Raw genomic sequence first — 23,862 nt, 5'->3', positions numbered from 1 at the left:
AGCGAGCAAGAAAAAATGCATTTTTTTTCACCAAAAATAAGACAAATGACCTGTGCGATAAAGAAAAAAAATGCATGTTTTTCACCCAGAACAAAAGATAAAATATCAATGCGAGACGGTAGCGAGCGAGAAAAAAATGCATCCTTTTTATTCTTCAGTCAGAACAAAAGACATATTATGTGTATGCGAGCGTAGTGAGCGAGAAAAATGTATATTCTGCACTTGTTTTACTAAGAACATAAGACAAATTACCTATGCTCGGGCGATTTTAGAGGGGGCGTGGTGCGCACCCCCTCCCCCCTCTGAATCCGCTAGTGGATTAGAGAATCTGAAAGTCTGGGATCATAAAAATCTGAAGCTTAGAAGACATGCAGCTTGCATGCACTGCCCATCAAATCACATAAAATGCTCATTTTAAGATTATATGCATTGTAGATCTTATATTTTAGACGATAATCCCCACCTTCACAAACTGGGGAAAAAGGAAAAAAATAAAAATAAAAGTGGTCCTACAATTTTTAAGCAGGTGAAATATGTGATCTTAAGTGTCAGTTAAATTAGAAACATTGCCTATTGGTCTACAAGAGAACGTTATTATAAAGCTACGAATATAAATATAAACAAAAGACTTTATCTTCTAAATATATAAGTGACAGAATGTAAGATTATATCTACATCTACATCTACGGGGATACTCCCAACAATCAATTTCTGATCATAACTGGGAGGTCGGGGCAGTTATTAAAAACATGTTGCTATGTTACATGATATGCATGTGTTAAGAGAGAAACAGCAGTAATATGTACAGCTTTGTTAAAAATAAAAACAGGATGATGACATTAGTACATATGCGAGTCTAGGTCAGATGTGAAGCACTGAAGGTTCACACTGTCCTTGATGTTATAAGGCAAGGCGTTCCAGTATCTGATCGTGCGGGGAAAAAAGGAGTTCATATGATATTGTGTTCTTGAAGATGGAATGATAAAGTTTAAATTTCTAGAGGCTGTCAGGTGGTTATGATCTACAGAGACGAGATTGTGTGATATTTTATACAACATAATTAAAGATGCATGTATTCTTCTCTGTTCTAATGTCTGCCATTTAAGAATTTCAAGCATTGATGTTACGCTGCTTTGGTATGAGTAATCATTCATGACATATCTGGCTGCAGCTCTTTGCACCTTCTCTATCTCATATGCTAAGTTTTTCTGCCATGGATGCCATATAGTGTTACAGTATTCTAATTGTGGGCGGACGTATGTTTTATAGGCAGTTTCTTTGATATTATTCTCAAAGGCGTTTGATAAGGTTAATCACCTAAAGTTACTATATAAGCTGCACCAACATGGCATCCAGGACTGTACAATACAGTGGGTCAAATCATTTCTCATCGGTCGCCGTCAGTCCGTCTTAGTCAATGGTGATAAGTCGGATGAGGTCCCGGTCACATCTGGTGTCCCACAGGGCTCTGTCCTCGGCCCTCTTCTCTTTCTGCTATACATAAACGACCTGCCTGAAAATATTGTTTCACAGGTCCGGTTATTTGCTGATGATACTGCTGTTTATATCACAGTCAACAATGTTACACAACAACATACTCTGCAAGAGGACTTAACCAGGTTACAAAAATGGGAACACACATGGGACATGGAATTCAATCCATCCAAATGTACAGTGATTAATATTTCCAAGTCTAAACACCCTTACAAATCCACTTACACACTACATGGGCAGACACTAGAAACCGTGAGTGATGCAAAATACCTTGGTGTTAGCATCACTTCAGATCTAAACTGGAACAAACACATAAACCAGGTCACTTCAACAGCTGGTCCAGGGTTCTAGCCAGAATTTTCTGAAGGCATGTTGCAGAAGGATTTTTTTTGACGAGCAAAGGGGTGGGCGCGGGAGGGGTGTCCCTTCCCTCATGGGGGGTATGGGGGTCACCCCAGAAAATTTTGTGTTACTACAACTCATTTTGGTGCATTCTTGTGCATTTCAGAGTGAAAAACATAGTGGTATTTTCAGTGATTAATAAGCATCATTCACATGTACAACAAGAAAAGATATTGGGTCATAAAAATCCTATGGAGTTTATTTGCTGAATGACAATTAAAAGTTCATCAATTTTAAGTTGCTAAAAATGTTCATTTACTATTACTTGTATATAAAACAACACAATTTTAGCACTACACACAGATCTGTTTGTACTTTAAAGTTTATGTCTTCTATTCCTGTGGAGTTTATTTGCTGAAATTTATCCATTTTAAGTTTTTGAAAATGTCAACTGTTTGTTGTACATACATGTAAAACAACACAATCTGAGACTGTCATCCAGGGAAACGCTGGTTTCCATTTTGGATCAATGCCCGATTTCCTTTGGCCATTTGGCGTGGCTGGGGGGATTCTGAAATTGTCACCGAGGCCTCCGTGGCCGAGTGGTTAAGGTCGCTAGCTTCAAAACACTTGCCCCTCATCGATGTGGGTTCGAGCCTCACTCGGGGCCATCCGAACGGAAGGTCGGTGGTTCTACCAAAGTGTCCGTTCGTGATGAAATAATGCACGGAGGGTATTTCAAACTTTTCTCTACAAGTTCTATTTTGAAAGTGACGACAGAAAACATTAATTCTTGCATAGTCTTTTCGATATTCCGCTCGACAAAAACACGTGTGAAAAACATTAATATTACGGCGATAATTGTTCAAAAGCATTTTACCGTGTTGCACAATTTTTGACTTAATTCCTTACATTGTCTTTCCTTGATTGCGAAAAATATTCGGACGATAATTGTTGAATCATCTGTCATTATATCTAATGACATGTATAATCTTCAAACTTGCGAAGTCACTTTCATGTACACATCACAAGATACCGCCTGTCAAAGGATTTAAAGGCGGAGCTACGATGAAATTTACGTCACACGTTCCACACATAGGAAGCTGTCATTGGTTTATCGGTTATCTTAACTGGCATCGCTTTAGCTAAACTATCGGGTAAGCACGTGGAAGCTTTTCGAATACACTATCGGATTAATCGGGGTGTTTATTGGGATGATTTTATGACATGTCGCTTCGGCAATAAGGGATGACGGGGGAAATAAGGGATGTCGAATATATACAACTCAAAGTCTGAAGGCATGTCGCACGCGACAGGCGATAATAGCCTGGCGAGAACCCTGTGGTCAAACACTTAACTTCATTAAGCGCAATATTCCCTCCAAACAGCAAAATATTAGGGAATTTGCCTACAAAACCCTTGTTAGACCACAACTAGAGTACTGCAGCTCAGTGTGGAGTCCACATACACAGCTCAACATACATAAAATCGAGATGGTCCAACGCAGGGCCGCTCGATGGGTCACCAGTGACTATTCAAATTACAGCAGTGTCACACACATGTTAAAGCAATTGGGGTGGCGTTCCCTTGCAAACAGAAGAAATGATGCCAGGCTACTGATGTTTTACAAGATTGTCCATGGACTGGTTGCAGTGCCAATGTCATCTTATATGTTACCTCCTACCCGGCTCACTAGACACATGCATTCCCAATCTTTCTGGCAAATTCAAACACTCTGTAATTATTACAAGTTCTCTTTCTACCCGGCTACCATCATTCTCTGGAATTCTTTGCCGGCTGACATTGCTCAAGCACCTACCCTGGACCAGTTTAGGCAAGGGGTAACCAAACTGGGCCAGGACTTCTGAGTGACCAGGCTGTTTTTAATCCTTTTACTGTACATTTCGCCTTTTTATTAGCACTAACAGCTTTTTCTCAAATTCTCACAAATACTTTACGTATTACTTTAATTCTCCTGTACATTCCTGCTTTTAAACTCTTATGCACTGACGCGCACCTGCATAAAATACTCGCAAGGGTGTCATGCAGTATTTATAGATAGATATTACGGTTATTACATTGTACATTTTTTTTTTATGAATCTGAGAGTGTTGACACGATATCATTCGTAATTATGTTAGCCTTCCATCCGTAAGTTTCCGGCGGTTTCCGTACAATAGGAATCGGCTATTTCCGTTGTTTGGGTCGGGCCGGGTTTTATTAATAACCTGCCTTATTTATACATGGATACCATTTAAGTAAATCAGTTAATTTCAAGCTGCGATTTTGTGTCTAAATATAATTTTAGCAGTTTTCAAACACTTGATCTGTAAATTTACAGATTGAAAAATCTGTAAATTTATAGATTATCTGTAAATTTACAGATAATCTGTAAATATTCCACTTTCCTAGACCTGGTTATCTGTATCCCTACAATTATTTGGACTAAACCTGACTCAGTCCTGTAAGTGAGCTTCAAGCTGGTGAATTATTTGATAAAATAATATGCATATAGGAAAAAAGGAAGAGGTTTACAAATATAAACTGCGTGATTAGTGGGTACCTGAGGTTTTGTTGCCATTTCTTATTTTCTCCTTTCTGTTGCACTGTCAGTTTTTATTGTGAAGTGAAATGTTCGAAATGTTTTATCGAAAATTAACTATTTCAACGTTTCTAATATGTACAATAATTCATATCCTTATATTGTGATGTTGCTTTTATGAGAAATATTTATTTGTGTCTCCATAGTGACTGTTAGATAATAAATTTCTTCATTCGAAACTGAAATTAAACTGAATTTCAATATGGCGCGTAACGAAGAAAAACATGCCGGAAGACTGAATAGGTTGTGGCTGCAGCGTTTAGACGAAGGTTGTTTTACATTAAATTAGTACAAAGAATTCTGTCACATACTAAAGTTTCTATCAAATATGAATTTTCTACATTGTAACTAACACGTCTACAGAATATTCAATATGTCTTTAGTTTTCGCGACCATGTGTACACACTAAATAGCTGTTCTTCTTTATTCTAGTATAATATGAAATAAGGCAAAGCCTCAAAGTGAGCCCAATGAAATCATGTTTAGCTTAAAAAAAATACATTACAAAGAAACAATTCACTACTCAAAAGAAAGTGAAAATTCCCGAGAACCTGTTCACTTGAAACAGCAACTTTATCCCAGACTCACCAGTTTCGATGCACATAACAAGCAACATGGCCGCGCTTTTTCATTCAGTAACATACGTGACTCTATTAGATGTTGGGTGTGCACTAACCTTTTATGCATCGAATCATACCAACAACATCTTATTCTAATCAACTGACTGCCAGAAATCAAAAGGTAAACAACAACTAGTGTGGTCGGCCATACTTTTTTCTAGCACACGCATCTTGCATGATACTTGTTACGAAGCTTTTGATTGGCTTAAATATTTGTGCAATCACAGTAAGTAATGTGCTACACCATAACTGTCATGGATGCTGCAATAAAACTGGACACAAAAGCCGATGCAAGTAGATAATCAATATTAAGGCCAAATGATATAAATAAATCTGAAAACATTTTAACATTCATGAACATAAGGGGCTAAGAACATAAATAATCACTCTGCTTTTTTAATACACACTGTCTGATGTTTTTTCTTTCATTTTTCTGGACTGCAGTGTTTACAGAGGAATTTGGCACATTTTGTTTTATACAAAACTTTAGATGAACCCAGTGTTCGCAGCCTACTTGACAAGAGAAAAAAAATGAAGTGTGTAGTAATGATCGCATTGATATATAATGCGTACACCATCCAAAACAGTACATAAAATAGTGCGACTACATATGTCACATGGCAGTGATGTGACCTTGATAGCACCAAAGTCGGCTGCAGACGTACAACAAAATTTCCAGTAACTTTTTTAATCTAAGCTTCCACAGGGACGTATTTAAAATGGATGAAAATTTGCATTAGTAGAAACATTAAAAATCATGTATAGGGTAAATGTAAGTTGATAAATATCTTCAAATCCTGAACTTTCCAACTTTTTTATCGGTAAAAGTAACCATGATGTTTTCTGTCATTACACCGAGTAACTACGTCATAGGAAACCCCAAGTTTATCGAGAACGAGGTCAAAACAAAAATGGCATCGAAATAGGTGTGCGTAAAATTACGTGGTGCGACGATACATTTAGTGTCATCATACCTGTAGTCAAAATAATTCACCGTTCAGATTGTTTTATATTTGTGACGGGCAATCTAAACATCAAAACTTTGAAGGACCAAAATAATCGAAGATAAATCACAGTACACAGTCATGTAAAGTTACTGGTTTTATCGCTTACGCATATTGTCTTGTGTACACACGGTAAACGTTAATCGTGCACAGTACATACATAGGTTTAAATCACCAGAAAATACGTAATTTTGGATACTATTTTATAATTTTGGCATAAATCAATGAGGAATTGAATCCCCTTTCAATACATGTAAGTTTTTTTGAATTTATGGCTAATTAATGAAATAATCGACATTTAAACCTATAGCATGTAAAGCGTCGGCAGCGATGAAAATTTCATCGGAAATTGCTTCAACTATTTTGGTCGTTCGAGTGTTTGACGCGAGTGGGGATGTTGCTCATATGAAAAAATTATCTCAATATTTACTAGGATCGCGTCAAATTAGTTGGACTAATCATACCTGTTACAGCGAATATCATACTTTGCAAAATTTATGGGAAGCCGATGTCACGGTGATGTCACTTCCAATTCGCCGGATTAGGATTATTAACGACAATATTTTCCAGTTTCTGTCCACTGTTTTATCTTTTACAAGAAAATAATTAATCATTATTCATGATGAATAGTTTTCAGCAGTCAAATGAAGTCCTGTATTCACTGTGGAGATAACTACTTCCTGTTCGCTAGTGCCAACTTGTTACTTCTGCTGCGAAAGTTTTTAAATCCACCACCAAGTGCGAAAGTATACTTGGGTTACTGTAAAGCTCAATTCTTGAGTAGGTCCTTTGGGCCTGCTCTTCGAGCTTGCTATAAATTTGACATATTCACAATGGCTGTAGCACACAGGACCCATTTTAAATGTCTGTATATTACATTTTCTTGAAGAATATTATCAGTGCTGAATAAAAATCAACAGAAAAGTGGGGTTCATGTATGATGCAAGAAAAATATCTTCAGTCGAACACACAAATTGCAAAATTAACTATTTTTCATCACTTGATAATTTGTTTATAACGAACAGGAGTGATTTGAAAAAAATATGATATTTCTATTATATTTATAATCCACTGAGTGATCAGCCTTTCATCCTTCAAACTGTTTATGCCTCCTAAAAAGTTAAGCCGGCTTACTAGAATAATTTTTTCCCAGAGAAGTCTTTCCTATAAACTTTAATAAAGATGACTCCAACATGATAATATTTTAAAAGAAATTTGTCTTTAAACCAAACTTTTTCTTCTTTCAGAAAATGCCCAGAAGAATCCTCCTCGTCCCGGTCTAGTAAGTATTTTTTATCTTCCTAATTACAGTGTTGAAACTGCTCAGGCCCGTTATAAAAAAAGTATTATTATAAGTCCTCAGCGTGTGTGTAACTGGTCGGGTATTATGATTTGCCACCATCTTTCCAAGCAAATATCAGTCAGTCACAAAAGGTGGATTCAGTAATAACTTTAAAAGTACTAGATATTTCTACATAAATGGAAGGCAATGTAGAGAATTTGAAAATTAACTGATTTTGTCAGTTTCACTTCTTTCATCCATCTGTATGTCCTTCAGTCATAAAAATTAGATCTTGTCATACAGTCCCCCCCTTAAATACACATAAAGTGCTTAAAAGTTTGTGTTGCATATATCTTCAAATATACTTGACATAGAGTTATGAAACCATGTAGGAATATTATTCAACCTGTGAACAGACTTTTCATAAAATGCAGGGCACTAGACAACTTTTGGGGACAGGTACCCATACCCTCATGAAGGGGAATTTTTCGTCGTTTTAAGACAAAAAGGGGAAGTTTTTAGCCATATATATGTTAATCCTTTTCACACTTATTAATACCCTTTCAATCATTTCTAACAAATTTAACTATATTGCAGCAGTAACCTTCATTAGAGGCACTATAATAATATAACTTGAAAGAGAGTTCATGTCTAGTTGTGTCGAACAACCTATTATCGGGAATTTTCTTCTGAGAAAGGGGGAAAAACATATTATTTTATGAGGGGAATGGGGCCCATATTCAGCCCCAATAACGGCCAAACGAGTGCCCTGAAATGTAACGGACAGATGGATGAATGGAAGAGGCAGTGCAAGAAAAATGACATGTACAAGTTTGGAATTGCTTTACAGGCTATATATATATATATATATATATATATATATATATATAGATTAATTAAACATAAATATAATAAAACCTATGTTTCTCCTTATTTCTCAGTATTAAAGTTTTAAAATATATGGGTATTATTATATGTTTCAATTTGTAAAGTTACTTTTTAGCTCACCTGAGCCAAAGGCTCATGGTGAGCAATTGTGACCGCTCAATGTCCGTCGTCAGTCGTCCGTCGTGTGTCCGTCAACATTTTCTAAAAAAATCTTCTTGAAAACCACTGGGCAGAATTACACCAAACTTCACAGGAATGATCCTTGGGTGGCCCTCTTTCAAAATTGTTCAAAGAATTGAATTCCATGCAGAACTGGTTGCCATGGCAACCGAAAGGAAAAACTTAAAAAATCTTCTTCTCAAAAACCAGAAGCCCTAGAGCTTAGATATTTGGTATGTAGCATTGCCTAGTGGACCTCTAGCAAATTTGTTCAAATCATGACCCCGGGGTCAAAATTGACCCCACCCCAGGGGTCACTTGATTTTACATAGGAAAATCTTTAAAAATCTTCTTCTCAAAAACCAGAAGGCCTAGAGCTTAGATATTTGACATGTTGCATTGCCTAGTGGACCTCTACTAAAATTGTTCAAATCATGGCCCCGGGGTCAAAATTGACCCCGCCTGAGGGGTCAGTGGATTTTACATAGGAAAATCTTCAAAAAATTTCTAAAAAAAACCCAGAAGACTTAGAGCTTAGATATTTGACATGTAGCATTGCCTAGTGGACCTCTACAAAATTTGTTCAAATTATGACCCCCGGGGTCAAAATTGACCCTGCCCCAGGGTTCACTTGATTTTACATAGGAAAATCTTCAAAAAATTTCTAAAAATAAACCAGAAGGCCTAGATCTTAGGTATTTGACATGTAGCATTGCCTAGTAGACTTCTACAAATTTGTTCAAATCATGACCCCCGGGGTCAAATTGACCCCGCCCCATGGGGTTACTTGATTGTACATAGAAAAATCTTCAAAATTTTCTAAAAATAAACCAAAAGGCCTAGAGCTTATATATTTGACATATAGCATTGCCTAGTGGACCTTTACAAAATTTGTTCAAATCTTGACCCCCAGGGTCAAATTGACCCAGCCCCAGGGGTTACTTGATTGTTCATAGGGAAATCTTCATAAATTTGCTAAAAATAAACCAGAAGGCTTAGATCTTAGATATTTGATATGTAACATTGCCTAGTAGACTTCTACAAACTTTGTTCAAATCATGACCCCTGGGGTAAAATTGGCCCCGCCCCAGGGGTTACTTGATTGTACATCGGAAAATTTTCCAAAAAAAATCTAAAAATCATCAGTTTGACATTTGAAACATGTAGCTCATATTACTCAGGTGAGCAATCCAGGGTCATCATGACCCTCTTGTTTATTGTATTTCTTATTGTTACTTAAAATATTGCAGATTTAGTAAATTTTTTCTTATATAAAAATGAATATTTACTCAGGGAGAAACATATTTAAATATTTTAGATGTAGTTTCTAGCTCCACTATTCAGAGAATAGGGGGGCTATTCTACTCTCGTCAGCGTGGGCGTGACCTTTCTTGGTTAAAGTTTTTCGGGAACCTTTGTTTTTCTGTCATATCTTTGTTACTATTGCTTATATCTTACTGTAACTTCACATAAACATTGTCCAGCATACAAAGTATGTGCAGGGACTGGGCCCATTATACATAAGGTCAAGGTCACCAAAGTGTTGTACGTAGGTTATTTGTAAGAAAGTTTTTCGGCAACCTTTGTTTTTCTGTCATATCTTTGTTACTATTGCTTATATCTTACTGTAACTTCACATAAACATTGTCCAGCATACAAACAATGTATGTGCAGGGGCTGGGCCCATTATACCCAAGGTCAAGGTCACCAAGGTGTTATACTTTGGTTATTTTTAAGGTTAAAGTTTTTCGGCAAACTTTGTTTTTCTGTCATATCTTTGTTACTATTGCTTATATCTTACTGTAACTTCACATAAACATTGTCCAACATACAAACAAAGTATGTGCAGGGGCTGGGCCCATTATACCCAAGGTCAAGGTCACAAAGTTGTTATACTTGGAATTATTTTCATGTTAAATTTTTTCGAAAGCTTTGTTTATAGACATATCTTTGGTACTTTAAAAGATAATGACTTGGAATTAAAAAAATTCTTTATAATCATCATCTGCATGTGTGGTTACAATCCCCATAACTTTTATTGTATTTTTGACAGAATTATGCCCCTTTCATACTTAATGTTTTTTGTACAATATAAGATAAAGACTTGAAACTTAAAATGTATCTTTATCATCATCATCTTCATGTGTGGTAACAATCCTCATAACTCTGATTTGTATTTTGACCAAATTATGCCCCTTTCATACTTAAATTTTTTGACAGACTTTGTTTTCTGGACATAACATTGGTACTATATAAGATAATGACTTGAAACCCAAAATATATCTTTACCATCATCATCTGCATGTGTGGTAACAATCCCAATAACTCTAATTTGTGTTCTTGACAGAATTATGCCCCTTGGTGTATCTTCCTTTTAAAAGTAGAGGTCTCTTATTGAGACATATATTCATTTTACTGTCAAATCTCCGAATAGTGCAGCTCTTGTTTACTTTCAGTTTGAATGTAGGGATAATGCATGCTTATTTTATAACATCTGCAATCTGCAGAATCCTGAGGGATTCTGAAGATGTTATAACATACAATCTAATATGCTTTCTCTGTTAAAACACTCTTATGCTAGAATGACGTCATGTTATTAAACGTGCGGTGACGTCAATGTTTTTGTTGCGACCAAGAAAGAGTGCTACTATATTTTATCTACTATTTTAAATTAAGGGCATATTAGAATCGAAATAATTTATAGCAAATCCATGTTTGAACACTATTTATACACTCAGGTGGTAATATGCCATACAAATAATTTCACTTGGGCTGCACCCTCATAAAATTATTACACCCGACGTATAACAGCCCATCGTGAATAAATAGTGTTAAAGCACTCTTTTGCTATAAATTATTTTGTAAATGAACATAAAACATGCTAAAACTAATAAATGGATACCTTGTCCCTCAATGTCGTTACATTTCCATGAAATGCGTGGGAATGTTTGTCTTGTTTTATCACATGGACGTCATTTCCTAAATATAAGGCTTATATTTACATTTGCCCTATTTTCCAATGAAAATTACTCATTTTGTATGAACAGCAAAAGAAGTTATGACAGTGCTGCTTAGTAATAATGGACTGCTGTTTTGATGATGTCCACGTATAATCAGGGAGAGTGTTCCTTAGATGACATCACAGTGTTCCATCTGATAAACAGAATGGCCGGGAAGCTGATTTAGATGTTAAATGCAACAGAATGTATGCAATTTGTAATATAACCTTGTTTACAGATAGAAAGGAAATATAATGTAAATATAAGAAATGAATTATTTTTAGCTCACCTGTCACATAGTGACAAGGTGAGCTTTTGTGATCACCCTTCGTCCGTCGTCAGTCCGTGCATGCGTCAACAATTTCTTGTCTGCACAATAGTGGTTTCATTTATAATTTTATTTTAACCAAACTTGCACACAACTTGTATCACCATAAGATCTCGATTCCTTTCTTGAACTAGCCAGATCCCATTATGGGTTCCAGAGTTATGGCCCCTGCAAGGGCCAAAATTTGCTATTTTGACCTTGTCTGCACAATAGCAGCTTTATTTATGATTTGATTTTTACCAAACTGGCACACAACTTGTATCACCATAAGATCTTGGTTCCTTTCTTGAACTGGCCAGATTCCAATATGGGTTCCAGAGTTATGGCCCCTGAAAGGGCCAGAATTAGCTATTTTGACCTTGTCTGAACAATAGCAGCTTCATTTATGATTTTTTAACCAAACTTGCACACAACTTGTATCACCGTAAGATCTTGGTTCCTTTCTTCAACTGGCGAAATTCCATTATGGTTTCCAGAGTTATGGCCCCTGAAAGGGCCAGAATTAGCTATTTTGACCTTGTCTGCACAATAGCAGCTTCATTTATGATTTGAATTTAATCAAACTTGCACAAAACTTGTGTCACCATAAGATCTTGGTTCCTTTATTAAACCGGCCAGATCCCTAAATGGGTTCCAGAGTTATGGCCCCTGAAAGGGCCAAAATTAGCTATTTTGACCTTGTCTGCACAATAGCAGCTTCATTTATGATTTGATTTTAACCAAACTTGCACACAACTTGTATTACCACAAGATCTTGGTTCCTTTCTTGAACTGGCCAGATTCCATCATGGGTTCCAGAGTTATGGCCCCTTAAAGGTCCAAAATTGGCTATTTTGGCTTTTGCAGCCATATAGATACTTCATTTATGGTTTTATTTGATACAAACTTCCAAAATATCTTCAACAACAATAAATCTTGGATTCCATGACAAATCAGATCCAATCGGAGGTTCCAGAGTTATTTTATATCTGATTACCTCCCCTGATTGTAATCAAAATGGATTTATATCAGTAAGTACTTATAGGACTTATTTGAAATTTCATTATTGTCATTAGTTGGACTGAGCCAATCAGGGTAGTTAACTATGGACTGATTTTATGTCAAATTACCTCCCTTTATTTATCCCCCCACCAAAGGTGAAGGGGATATTAGAAATGCTCTCCGTCCGTGCGTCCGCAACGATATTTGTCCGGAGCATAACTCCAAAAGTACTTGAGGGATTTTCTTCAAACTTCATACACTGATAGAACACATTGGGAGGAAGTGCAGTGTGCAAGAACAATAACTCTACCTTGCCTATTTTTTGAGTTATTCCCCTTTATCTTATTTTCTTAAAAAAAATTTGTCCGGAGCATAACTCCAAAAGTACTGGAGGGATTTTCTTCAAACTTCATACATTGATAGAACACATTGGGAGGAAGTGCAATGTGCAAGAACAATAACTCTACCTTGCCTATTTTTTGAGTTATTCCCCTTTATCATATTTTCTTAAAACATTTTGTCCGGAGCATAACCCCAAAAGTACTGGAGGGATTTTCTTCAAACTTCATACACTGATAGAACACATTGGGAGGAAGTGCAGTGTGCAAGAACAATAACTCTACCTTGCCTATTTTTTGAGTTATTCCCCTTTATCATATTTTCTTAAAGAAATTTGTCCGGAGCATATCTTCTTCATGCATGGAGGAATTTTGATATAACTTGGCACAAATGTTTACCACCACGAGACGGAGTGTCATGCGCAAGATCCAGGTCACTAGGCCTAAGGTCAAGGTCACACTTAGAGGCCAAAGGTCAGATACAAGAATGACTTTGTCCGAAGCATTTCTGCTTCATGCATGGAGGGATTTTGATGTAACTTGGCACAATTATACACCATCATGAGACGAAGTGTCATGCGCAGTTCCCTTCTTTAGAATTACTTCCCTTTGTTGTTACTTTAAATAGCTTTTATTGTAACTTTTTCATTACTAGTCGTAGGGAAAAATCGAGACCACTTTTCTGTAGTACAACAAACATGCTAAATCCAATTTTGAGGTGTATTTTGACCAGTCTCTTCCTGATAAAGATTTTTGTGTGGACTTGCAATTTATTTATTTATTTTTTTTTTTTTTTTTTTTTTTGAAAGATTTACTTCCTTTAGTTGTTACTATAAATAACTTATATTGTAACATTTTTATAATTGACCCTAGGGAAAAAACAAGACCACTTTTCTGTGGTACAGCATAGATGTTACTCTCCAGTTTTAGGTGTATTTTATTAATTTTATTATATATAAGGTATCTCTACCTAGTAAGGAGTTTTTTTGTGGACTTTAAAAAACAAAAGACTTACAATGATTACTAAACAACCACAAAATTAACATTCCATTTGCAAATACAGCTGCTAGAGTAAAGAAATTTGCTTTGACGGGCATATATTGTGACATTCTGGCACTCTTGTTCCCTGTTAGCTTTCCATTCCTTCTTTTTACAGTAGTCATATAGAAAAACATCATAGTTATACTCTTCATGAAAATTAATAAAATTTAGCAGTAAACCACCTCACTACTGACTTATTCTTTCTTCCACATCTTAAAACCCCTGATGAGGACCACATCCTTCAATTATGATATGCCCGGTGGGGGGATTAGCCATGTCTGACATGGCTCTTGTTTCAAATTAAAATGGGTATATCTCCGTAACTAATGAAGATACTGATCTGAAATTTATTTATGTCTACAGATTTATTTGGCAGATCCTTCTTTTGTTCACTTACAATAATTTTTTTTTTTTAATTACTTCCCTTTTACGTTACTATAAAACGCTTATTATGCCCCCCCCCCCCCCCCCGTCTCTTTGAAGGAGGGGTATATTGTTTTGCAGATGTCGGTCGGTCGGAATGTAGACCAATTCGTTTCCGGATGATAACTCAAGAACTCTTGGGCCTAGGATCATGAAAGTTGATAGGGAGGTTGGTCATCACCAGCAGATGACCCCTATTGATTTTGAGGTCTGTTGTCTGTATGTCAAAGGTCAAGGTCACAGTGACACTGAATAGTAAAACGGTTTCCGGATGATAACTCTAGAACACTTGGGCTTAGGATCATGAAAGTTGATAGGGAGGCTGGTTATGATCAGCAGATGACTCCTACTCCAGATTAAACCAGAATGGTAGAACTTTTGTTTACAGTGAGCATATAATTTCTGTTCCTTGTGCAATTACTGAATGCATCAAGGGCGGCATTTTGTGTTCGACGAGCTCTTGTTTTTAGTAACTTTCTTATTATTGGCCGTAGGGAAAAACCGAGACCACTTTTCTGTGGTACAACATGGATGGTACCTCCAATTTTCAGGTGTATTTTGACATATCTGTACCTTATAAGAATATTTTTTTCTTTTTGGTTAAATTTCTTCCCTTTGTTGTTCCTGTCCTTTGGACTTAGATATTTTTTCTGAGGACCTTCTTTTCCTCAAGTGCAATGATAACAGGTGAGCGATATAGGGCCATCATGGCCCTCTTGTTTTGTAGTTCATGCGAAATGAATGTCAGCAAATTAAACATGAATAGCTAGTGCGGTTCATGGATTTGCCAATCCTATTCTGTTGTTCATTTCTCGTATAACAGCACATAAGCATGAGAATTTCTCTGTTAACAGGTTTCATTCCTGTTGAAACTCCCTTGAAAAGTGACAAGAACAGCAGTTTTAATGCTAGAATGATTTATTGTATGATTCCATCACTTCAGGGTTCCTTACATACTGCAGAACAAGTGAAGAAATGGATGCCAAGTATTAAAAAAGACATTGATTTTTACTTAAAGGTAACATAGTTTTAGCTCGACTGTTCGAAGAATAAGTAGAGCTAGCCTACTCACCACGGCTTTGACGTCGGTGTCACACCTTGGTCAAGTTTTTCGTACCAGTCCACATTTTGACAAAACCTTTCAAGATAAAGCTTTGAAACTTTCAAGACTTGTGTACCATCACCATGTCCAGTTTTAGGCAAGAGAACATAACTCCATCAAGGATTTTGGCTGAATTATGGCCCCTTTTAACTTACAAATCTTGATATAGATCATGGATTAGGCTTCTGGAAGTGAATGGATGTATTTTATAAACAGGCTTACTCTCTTGCTATTTTTATTTTACATTTTGCTTTTTTCCATTGCCCCAAAAAGTATTATAGATATTTTGGAAAGATGGCTTAAACAAAACAACCTAATTCATTATCTTGACAAAAAACTAATTTAAAACTATATTACCAGTATTTGTTCCTTTAGCTTTGGCATAAAAGATATCTATGAGGTAATCTGGTATTGTCAGCACTTGATCATTGGTACTGGTAAAGATTTTTGCTAAGGTCCATTTTTATGCCCCTCGAAGGTAGGCATATTAAAATCGCACTGTCCGTCCATCTTGTCCGGGCTGTAACTCTTCCATCCATCAAGGGATTTTGAAATTGCTTGGCATAAATGTTCACCATAATGAGACGACGTGTCATGTGCAAGACCCAGACTCCTAGCTCCAAGGTCAAGGTCACACTTTGAGGTCAAAGGTTAACATGGTCTGTTTCGTGTCCGGTTCAAAACTCTGCCATCCATGAAGGGATTTTGAAATAACTTGGCATAAATGTTAACCATAATGAGATGACGTGTCATGCGCAAGTCCTAGACCCCTAGCTCCAAGGTCAAGGTCACATTTAGAAGTCAAAGGTTAACAGGGTATATTTCGTGTCCGGTCCATAACTCTGCCATTGATGAAGGGATTATGAAATTACTTGGCAAAATGTTCCTCATAATGAGACAACTTGTCATGCGCAAGAGCCAGACCCCTAACTCCAAGGTCAAGGTCACACTTAGAGGTCAAAGGTTAACATGGTCTGTTTCTTGTCCAGTCTATAACTCTGCCATTGATGAAGGGATTTTGAAATTACTTGGCATAAATGTTCCTTATAATGAGATGAGATGTCAAGCACAAGACCAAGACCCCTAGCTCCAAGGTCAAGGTCACACTTAGAAGTCAAAGATGTTTCTTGTCTGGTCCATAACTCTGCCATTTATCAAGGGATTTGAAAATAATTTGACACAAATGTTAACCATATTGAGGTTTGTCACGCTTATGACCCACACCTCTTAGGTCAAGGTCACAAAATGATATGGGTTTTTTTGCGCATACGATGTTTCATTCTAGGGCCTACTTCGGGGTGACAGCTCTTGTTGATCATTATATAAGGCTTTGAAACTTTGTACATTTGTTTGTCATCAAGAGTGAGAACGCCAAGAACCACAACTTCCGTGTGCATTATCATACATAAATTATGTTGGAAATGTGAGTTTCTTGGTTAAATTTTTGGCAGGACTATTCGAAGAATAGGTACTGGCATGCGAGTAGTCCCCGGACAGAAATCGCATATATTTCGTCCTCAAAAGCTTAAACAATATCAAGAATAAAAACAATTAACATATAAAAATACCTTAGCTCTGGTATTACCAGTTAAGGGTTTTTCCTGTGAAATGACGTCACGTTCGCGGGGGATTAGAGAGGCCCGAAAAGGGGTCTGTAGAACGTCAAATTTTAACATGTTCGATAGTAATGCCCGGACACCAATTTTGCATGAATATATTTATCGTGAACTGCCCATATTATGAGCTGGAATTATGAAAAAGACAAATGATATTTTATATAAGGCCACTTCTTTTTAATAAATTGGTTTACAAAACCGGCGAGTGTAATTTTCCGAAAAGTAGAAAAAAAATAAAATTGCAATTTCACTTTTTTTTTAAAAAACATATTTTCCCGACCGAACAGAATGTGGGACGAAACAAAAAAAAAAACGAATGTTTTTAAGTACGAATCGACATTTTTGACTGAATACACTATCTTTGACACATTATGCATACAACGATAAAAGCCGAGGTATTGTAAACTGGTTTTCATATCGGTAACATGATTCATAAATTTCGATTAAAAACATGTAAAGCAGTCATCCATCATGGCAGCCCCCACGATGAGTGTGTGTTTTTTTGAGCTGACTTTTTGGGGTGCATCGTCTATTAAATCTGGACAAAACAAGGTTTTTTTGCGTGCCGACATTAGCGAACAAATAGGTACGGCTATCAGTCGGGTGATTCCCGACAATCTAATCGTTTGGGGAATCACAGCTAGCAGGACGAATACATGGGTGAAAGTTTTCCGGAATACTCCGGAAGTTCCGGATTTTCCATCTCGGCCGGGATCGTTTTTCCAAATCGTCTAAATCCGGGGGAGGTGGGGGGGGGGGGGGGGGGGGGGTGTTGGTATTGTGTCATCAATCAACAAAGCTTGAAAAATCAGTCGATCGGCGACAAACACAATCGACGTATAGGATAGACAACGAGTGCCGTTGTCTACGGGATATATACAACGAGCAAAGCGAGTTGTATATATCCCGTAGACAACGGCACGAGTTGTCTATCCGACTTAGACCACGTGACATAAAAACTGCAATTATTGAAAACTCTCCCACGCGTTCTATAGAAATTAGGATTAACGTGTTTTTATAAGAGTAATATCATCTTTGTACCGTTAGCGCTTAATTGTCAGTAGGGCATATGAAAGAATGCAGGTTATTTGTATAAATTTAGTTTTACTCAAATACTGGATTTACTAAGATTTAACGATCATTAACACTTTGAGTCATTTGCAATCACAAAATTAATGCTAAACAGTTAAATATGGATTTCTCAAAAATACTCAAAATTGGACTGCATGCTGAACAATTAGTTTTTGTGAGGAGTTTGCATGTTGGCGAAACACGATGACAGATACGTTGATTCGTTGATTCAAGAAGATAGCCAGGTTATTTATTTATTTATTTAGTTAGTTCTTTTTTTATTTGTTTACTTTAATTATCAGGATAGAGTTAGTGCGTAGATGCTCGTAGGACTACGAATACCTTTTACTATATCGCGCCCTTCTTGTAAGAATGATGTAGTTGTTTTACTTTCTAACTGGGCCAAGTTGTTCGAAACTTTAACGGACTGTAATTTAGTTTAGTTTAGTTTATACTAATTTGTTTTAGCTCGATTTTGATGAAAGCTTTAACTGTTTAAGCTGATTGTAACCACTCTCGAGTCCGTTTCCTATGAAAACAAGTACTGGGGTCATATGAAAAGTCATGGTCGTGACCCCAATGATGCTCGAACCCACGACCACTGCATTAAGCTGTTAAACTAACCGCCTGTTAAATTTCTATTTATGATACTAGTCTTGGTGGGTGGGAAACACTAGTATGATGTTTTAATTTTACTGTAAAGATGGTTTAGTGTTTATAATCCTTAACAAGTGCATTTGATTTTCTAAGTTTTCTAAACTGTCGAAATCTACTGATAAAGTCAGTCGACCGTTAACTCAATCGCCTGTTAAAGTTTCGAACAACTGGATCCAGTTGATTGCAAATGTAAGGATCGTGCTGACATGTCTTTTTTATAACAAGTGAACATAAGAAGTTACAACTGTTGGAAACGTTTCGGTGAATGTGTAAATTACGTTTTTACCCAGTTGGTTCTACACTACAAATATGTAGTTTATTGTAATTCATTTTTATTGATATCTAATAACATGGGGTCATTTTTACAATATTAATATTTAGACGTTGTCAACTGAATTTTCCTCCAAGTCAGTCTTATTTTTTATCCCATTGATAACTGGTGAGAATATTGCAAGGTCATTTAACTCCGGCGTTAGCCTGTATTAGTAGATGGTAAATTGGCACGAAATTCACGCTTTTTTTGCCCAAGTTTCCCCCGATATATATACAACGCTACTGTTGTATATGAAATATAGACGGGTACAAGTCTGCTTTGCGATTGGCTATTTACGGATTATCGTGGTCTAATCTGTTTTATCACATTTGCCGTTTGCAGCGCATCTCGCATATTGTCAATATGTAACGACAATTTTGATTGGCCCGCATAGGCGCTGTACTTCAATGAAAACAACTGTTACGTTTTTCATAAATTTTACATGCGCCGAAAAGTTCCCGCGCGTCAGAATTTGCACGGACTTTTGTCTGCAGCATGCATTTCTCGATTTCTTGCATGCAATTTTATCTTCAAACACCACGGACATGTAGCCGCCTCGTATACTGCGAGTTATGTCTTATACGAGTATTGGTGGGTTAAAGTCTGGATAGGGACGAGTGGACCTCTCTGTATGTTCATCCGATCGGACGCGTGGATTTTACCTCGTAACTTTACCAAATGCAGAAATTACATCCCTAAAACTAACCTGGATTGACTGGAATTTACCCGCGAATCGTAAAGATATCAAAACGTCATACCAGTAACTTTCCATTCCACGAACACGTGCGACCTATCGTAATAATAATATCTAATTTAGGCTAGATCGCCGTTACTTTTGTTTATCGACACGTACACAAAAAACGCGCGTAGTGCATTCATTTTTTAATATAATCGCTTCAAATTTTCAACACCGCTTGAGAAGTAATACAGTTTGAATTCTATAACGATTTTAATAAGATATCGACAGAAATGTAGGCAAAAGTCTATAAAAACGATCGAATTTTCATACATTTATTTGTAAAATTTCAAACAGCGCGATCTTAAAGATTTATTTATTTCTAAAAGTAAATAAATACTAAATTCTATGGTCATAAAATTCAGACTTTTGACAAGAAAGTACAAAAAACAGAATTAAAAAATCTTAAATAATAAAAATGCGGCAGCTATTTCAATACAGGAGTAAAACAATTTTTGGCAAACAGATTTCTGTGTAATGCGGCAGAATAGGTTACGTGACCTCGTGAACGTAAATAGAAATATGGTTTTAAAATAAAGCAGTATGATGTCGCTGTGGTTTTAAATAAGTTTGATAAGTAAATGAATATGTGTAGATGTATTTTTGACACGACACTATGTGAGATATTCTTCTCAAACAATGATGTAAAAAAAATTAGGGCAAATAGGTCACTTATCGTTTGACACATTTACCTGTCAGTTTATACGGGATATTGCACATTCGCTTTTAAAAAAATTAAAGAAGATACTTTTTTACTGTTTTAAAGAACCGAGGCGGTACGATCAGACAGTGATGTGTCACATGGCGCGAAAACATGACGTAATGCCATGACAATCTCGGGCAACTTTGATCTCCACTTCAGATGCCATGATATCGACACACTTCTTTTAGTTCTTTAAGGGGGTTTTAACTGATGACGAAAACAAGGCCAGTACTTATTTTATCAACAGAATATTTACCGATAATTGTTAATGTTTTTTTCCGCTTTGAACAAGGGTGGGTTGATGATAATTATTTTTCGGGATTTTCGAATCCAAAGCAATCTAGATCAGATGGGATACAAGAAAAATAATTAACAGCTGCATACTGATAAAAGGAAGCAAGATTCCTGTTTGTTTTATATTTAATGTTCGTCCCGGCAGTGCAGGACCGAATGTCCGGCCATTTTTGGCAGCTTCCGTGATGTCTGGATTTTATTATACACACCTTGTAAAGAGTTCCAATTATAAAACAAGCGTCAACCACGGAAAAGTCACTTTAATAAAAAAATATTGCAGTGATGATTACTCGATCCCGTTACGTACCGAAATTTACTTCAACTGTTTGTTTTAAAACATCATTTTAGACGACCGTTTATATAACTATTCGCTCACGTTTTTCATGACTTTCACGTGCGCCTAAAAGTTGCCGCGTCAAAGTTTGCACGGACTTGCACACGCATGTCTTGATTTCTACGGTTTGCACGCTTTTTATCTCCAAAGTATCAATCTTTCCACGAGGAACAGGAGGAAGATCAAGATTTCTTTCGGGGATTAACACGCCGTAATTAGGGCTGCACGGGATAGTGCCTGAAAAATAATGTTTTTTACCGCCAGCGTACAATACTTAGGACTTAGAAAGCAAACATGGTAACAAATGGAGATGGGCTTGGCTATCTGAATGTGACACTGATGGTGATCGATGGGGTCTTTGGCTACGAAAACCGATATTGCAGGGTCTGCATTTTGTGAATGTTGTGCCAGAACATTAAAATATGGTGTCATGAAAAAACAAAAATGTTGCTAGAATTTTCAGGTAGTTTCAGTCTGAATCTTACAAAAATATGTTGAGGGTATATTGTTGAAACAAGTCCTTGACTTAGAAAAGTTACTGTTAACTGAAAATCATGCATTTTGTGCAATATAATAAGTAAATTTTTGGCACACATATAAGGGTAGAATAGGGCTGTTCTAAGCGTTCAAAATCACTAATTCTCAGAAGCTTCCGGGGGGCTTTTCCCTGGACCCACCGGGGGCCCTAGCGGCCCCCAAGCCCCCAGCAAATTTTTCAGGATTTTCAATATTCCATACTTTCACCCTTGCGAATAGTCTTGGACATTCAATGATATTAAAATGTTGGTATGTTTGAATTTTTATAATAACAGGAATGACAAGTAAATGGAAAGGATATTTAATGTTTTATTTATTCCTCTGATTTAAGTCAATTAATACAGAAAATATTGGTTTTCACACGCATGGTGGGCAAAAGTCTTTTTTTTTTTTCTTTTTTTTTTCGACCTACCAGTGGACATTTTTCCAAAAAAATCTTGTAAACCAAAAAATAAAAAAGTAGTGGCCTAACTGTAAAAAGATCACAAGTTTGCGTCATATTTATTTGTCCAAGCCACACGGAAAAATTGCGACAACAGAAAATAGAATAATTATGCTTAAGTCACAGATATCTGGACAATGTAGTGCTGTAACACCTCTTTAATATTTTGGCAAATTAGTATTGTTGTCACAAGGAAAATAAGTTTTCTTGTTGAAAGTGTATGTATCGTCTGCTAGTCATGAAGTAAAGACATGTAGCCTTAATTTTAAAACCCTCCAGAGGGGCCTCTCTTGCGCATGTGCATTTAAAACGGAAGCCTCGCCAGTGAAAATGTAAACAAGTAACCATGCGGTAGGATTTCCACGATAATTATACTTAAATGATTACCAGTGAAAAAATGAAATTGATAAACTTCTCCAAAACAAGCGTCTGTATGATTAGGCACAAAAATATGTAGACGAAATAGCGAAAACAGAGCGTGTCGGGGGGACTACTGCTGTCCGGGGACTACTCGCGTGCCAGTAGAGCTATTGCACTTACCTGTTCATCAGTGTTTGTATTGGCATCTGAATATTGTGGGGCCCAGGTGACCGTGGTTGTTGGATACAAGAATAGTAATATGATACTCTGTTATGGTTCGAATCCGGTCTTAAGGCTTATCCGAATTTGTGCAACTTTAAATGTTATTATCGGCTTATTTTCGCTAAGGGTTTTAACACGCTTTTTTCTGCATAGTTTACCTATGAAAAACGACAGACATATGAACAATTGTTTTTTTTAACGCTGGGTGCTCTTTAGCCTTTTTGATAAATATTCAAACTTCTGTTGATTTTGTGGGTACAGAAGCTGGAAATGTTGGATTTACGACATTCCATCTTGAGTCCCCCCTTCCGGGATCATAAAACCAAAACACCCCAAAATTGAGGATTTATCACAAAAATTATTTTTTTTTTGCATGTGTTTAAAAGATTTTTTTTGGGTACAACACGAGTTACGGAGGGGGGATCGATCCCGAAAGACTTTGGGGAACAAGGCGTTGACGATTTGACGATAGTAAGGGGGAAACCGAGACCTGAGTTCCACAATTCTGACCACTTCCACAAACCCAGCACGCATGTTATAACGAAGACGCGCATTGGATCCCCTCCCACCCTTGGAAACATAAAACAATAAATTTTCATTAAAATTTATGTTTTTTTTTTAAAGTTATTTACCAGTACTGGGAACGGGAACTTTCGAAAGTGAAAAAAGGGGATCGTTCGATGTTTGGATTCAATTGGGAGTTTCTGGATTTTCATTTTAAGTTTTTTTCTTGTTTAATTTCTTTTTTTTAAAATCATGTACAAGAACTGGGGGACATATTTTTTACCTGAAATTGATGACGTTCTTGGACATATTTTTATACAGCGGTGTGTGTGCGGTCAGCCAATCAAACCACCCGATACGTTTTTTTGTTTATTGTTTTGCACATGTTCTTCTTCTTTTTGACGGATAGACAAAAGAAATGCTCGATGACCCTGGATATGTCAGCTGCCGTCGTTAAAAACTTGTACTTA

The 23,862-nt window shown here is 36.6% G+C and overlaps 1 protein-coding gene and 1 long non-coding RNA gene across 2 annotated transcripts in view; one reads left to right on the top strand and one right to left on the bottom strand.

Annotated features, from left to right (window-relative positions):
* The window catches only part of LOC123523792 (general transcription factor IIF subunit 1-like), a 35,240-nt gene extending 30,721 nt beyond the window's left edge, over positions 1-4,519 (bottom strand). The window contains exon 1 of the mRNA XM_045301452.2: positions 4,400-4,519. Coding sequence (XP_045157387.2) covers positions 4,400-4,417 — 18 coding nt within the window. The 5' untranslated portion in view covers positions 4,418-4,519. The remainder of the gene's footprint in view (positions 1-4,399) is intronic.
* A 128-nt stretch (positions 4,520-4,647) lies between these two features.
* Positions 4,648-15,519, top strand: LOC128553115 (uncharacterized). Its single transcript, XR_008369258.1, has 3 exons — positions 4,648-4,707; positions 7,310-7,344; positions 15,445-15,519. It is a non-coding gene; the product is annotated as an uncharacterized LOC128553115 (long non-coding RNA).
* The last annotated feature ends 8,343 nt before the right edge of the window (positions 15,520-23,862 follow it).

Source organism: Mercenaria mercenaria, unplaced genomic scaffold (genome assembly GCF_021730395.1).
Source record: "Mercenaria mercenaria strain notata unplaced genomic scaffold, MADL_Memer_1 contig_3495, whole genome shotgun sequence".
In the NCBI taxonomy this organism is placed as follows: Eukaryota; Metazoa; Mollusca; class Bivalvia; order Venerida; family Veneridae; genus Mercenaria; species Mercenaria mercenaria.
The sequence above is the reverse complement of the archived record's forward strand: the minus strand, read 5'-3'. Positions and strand labels throughout refer to the sequence as shown.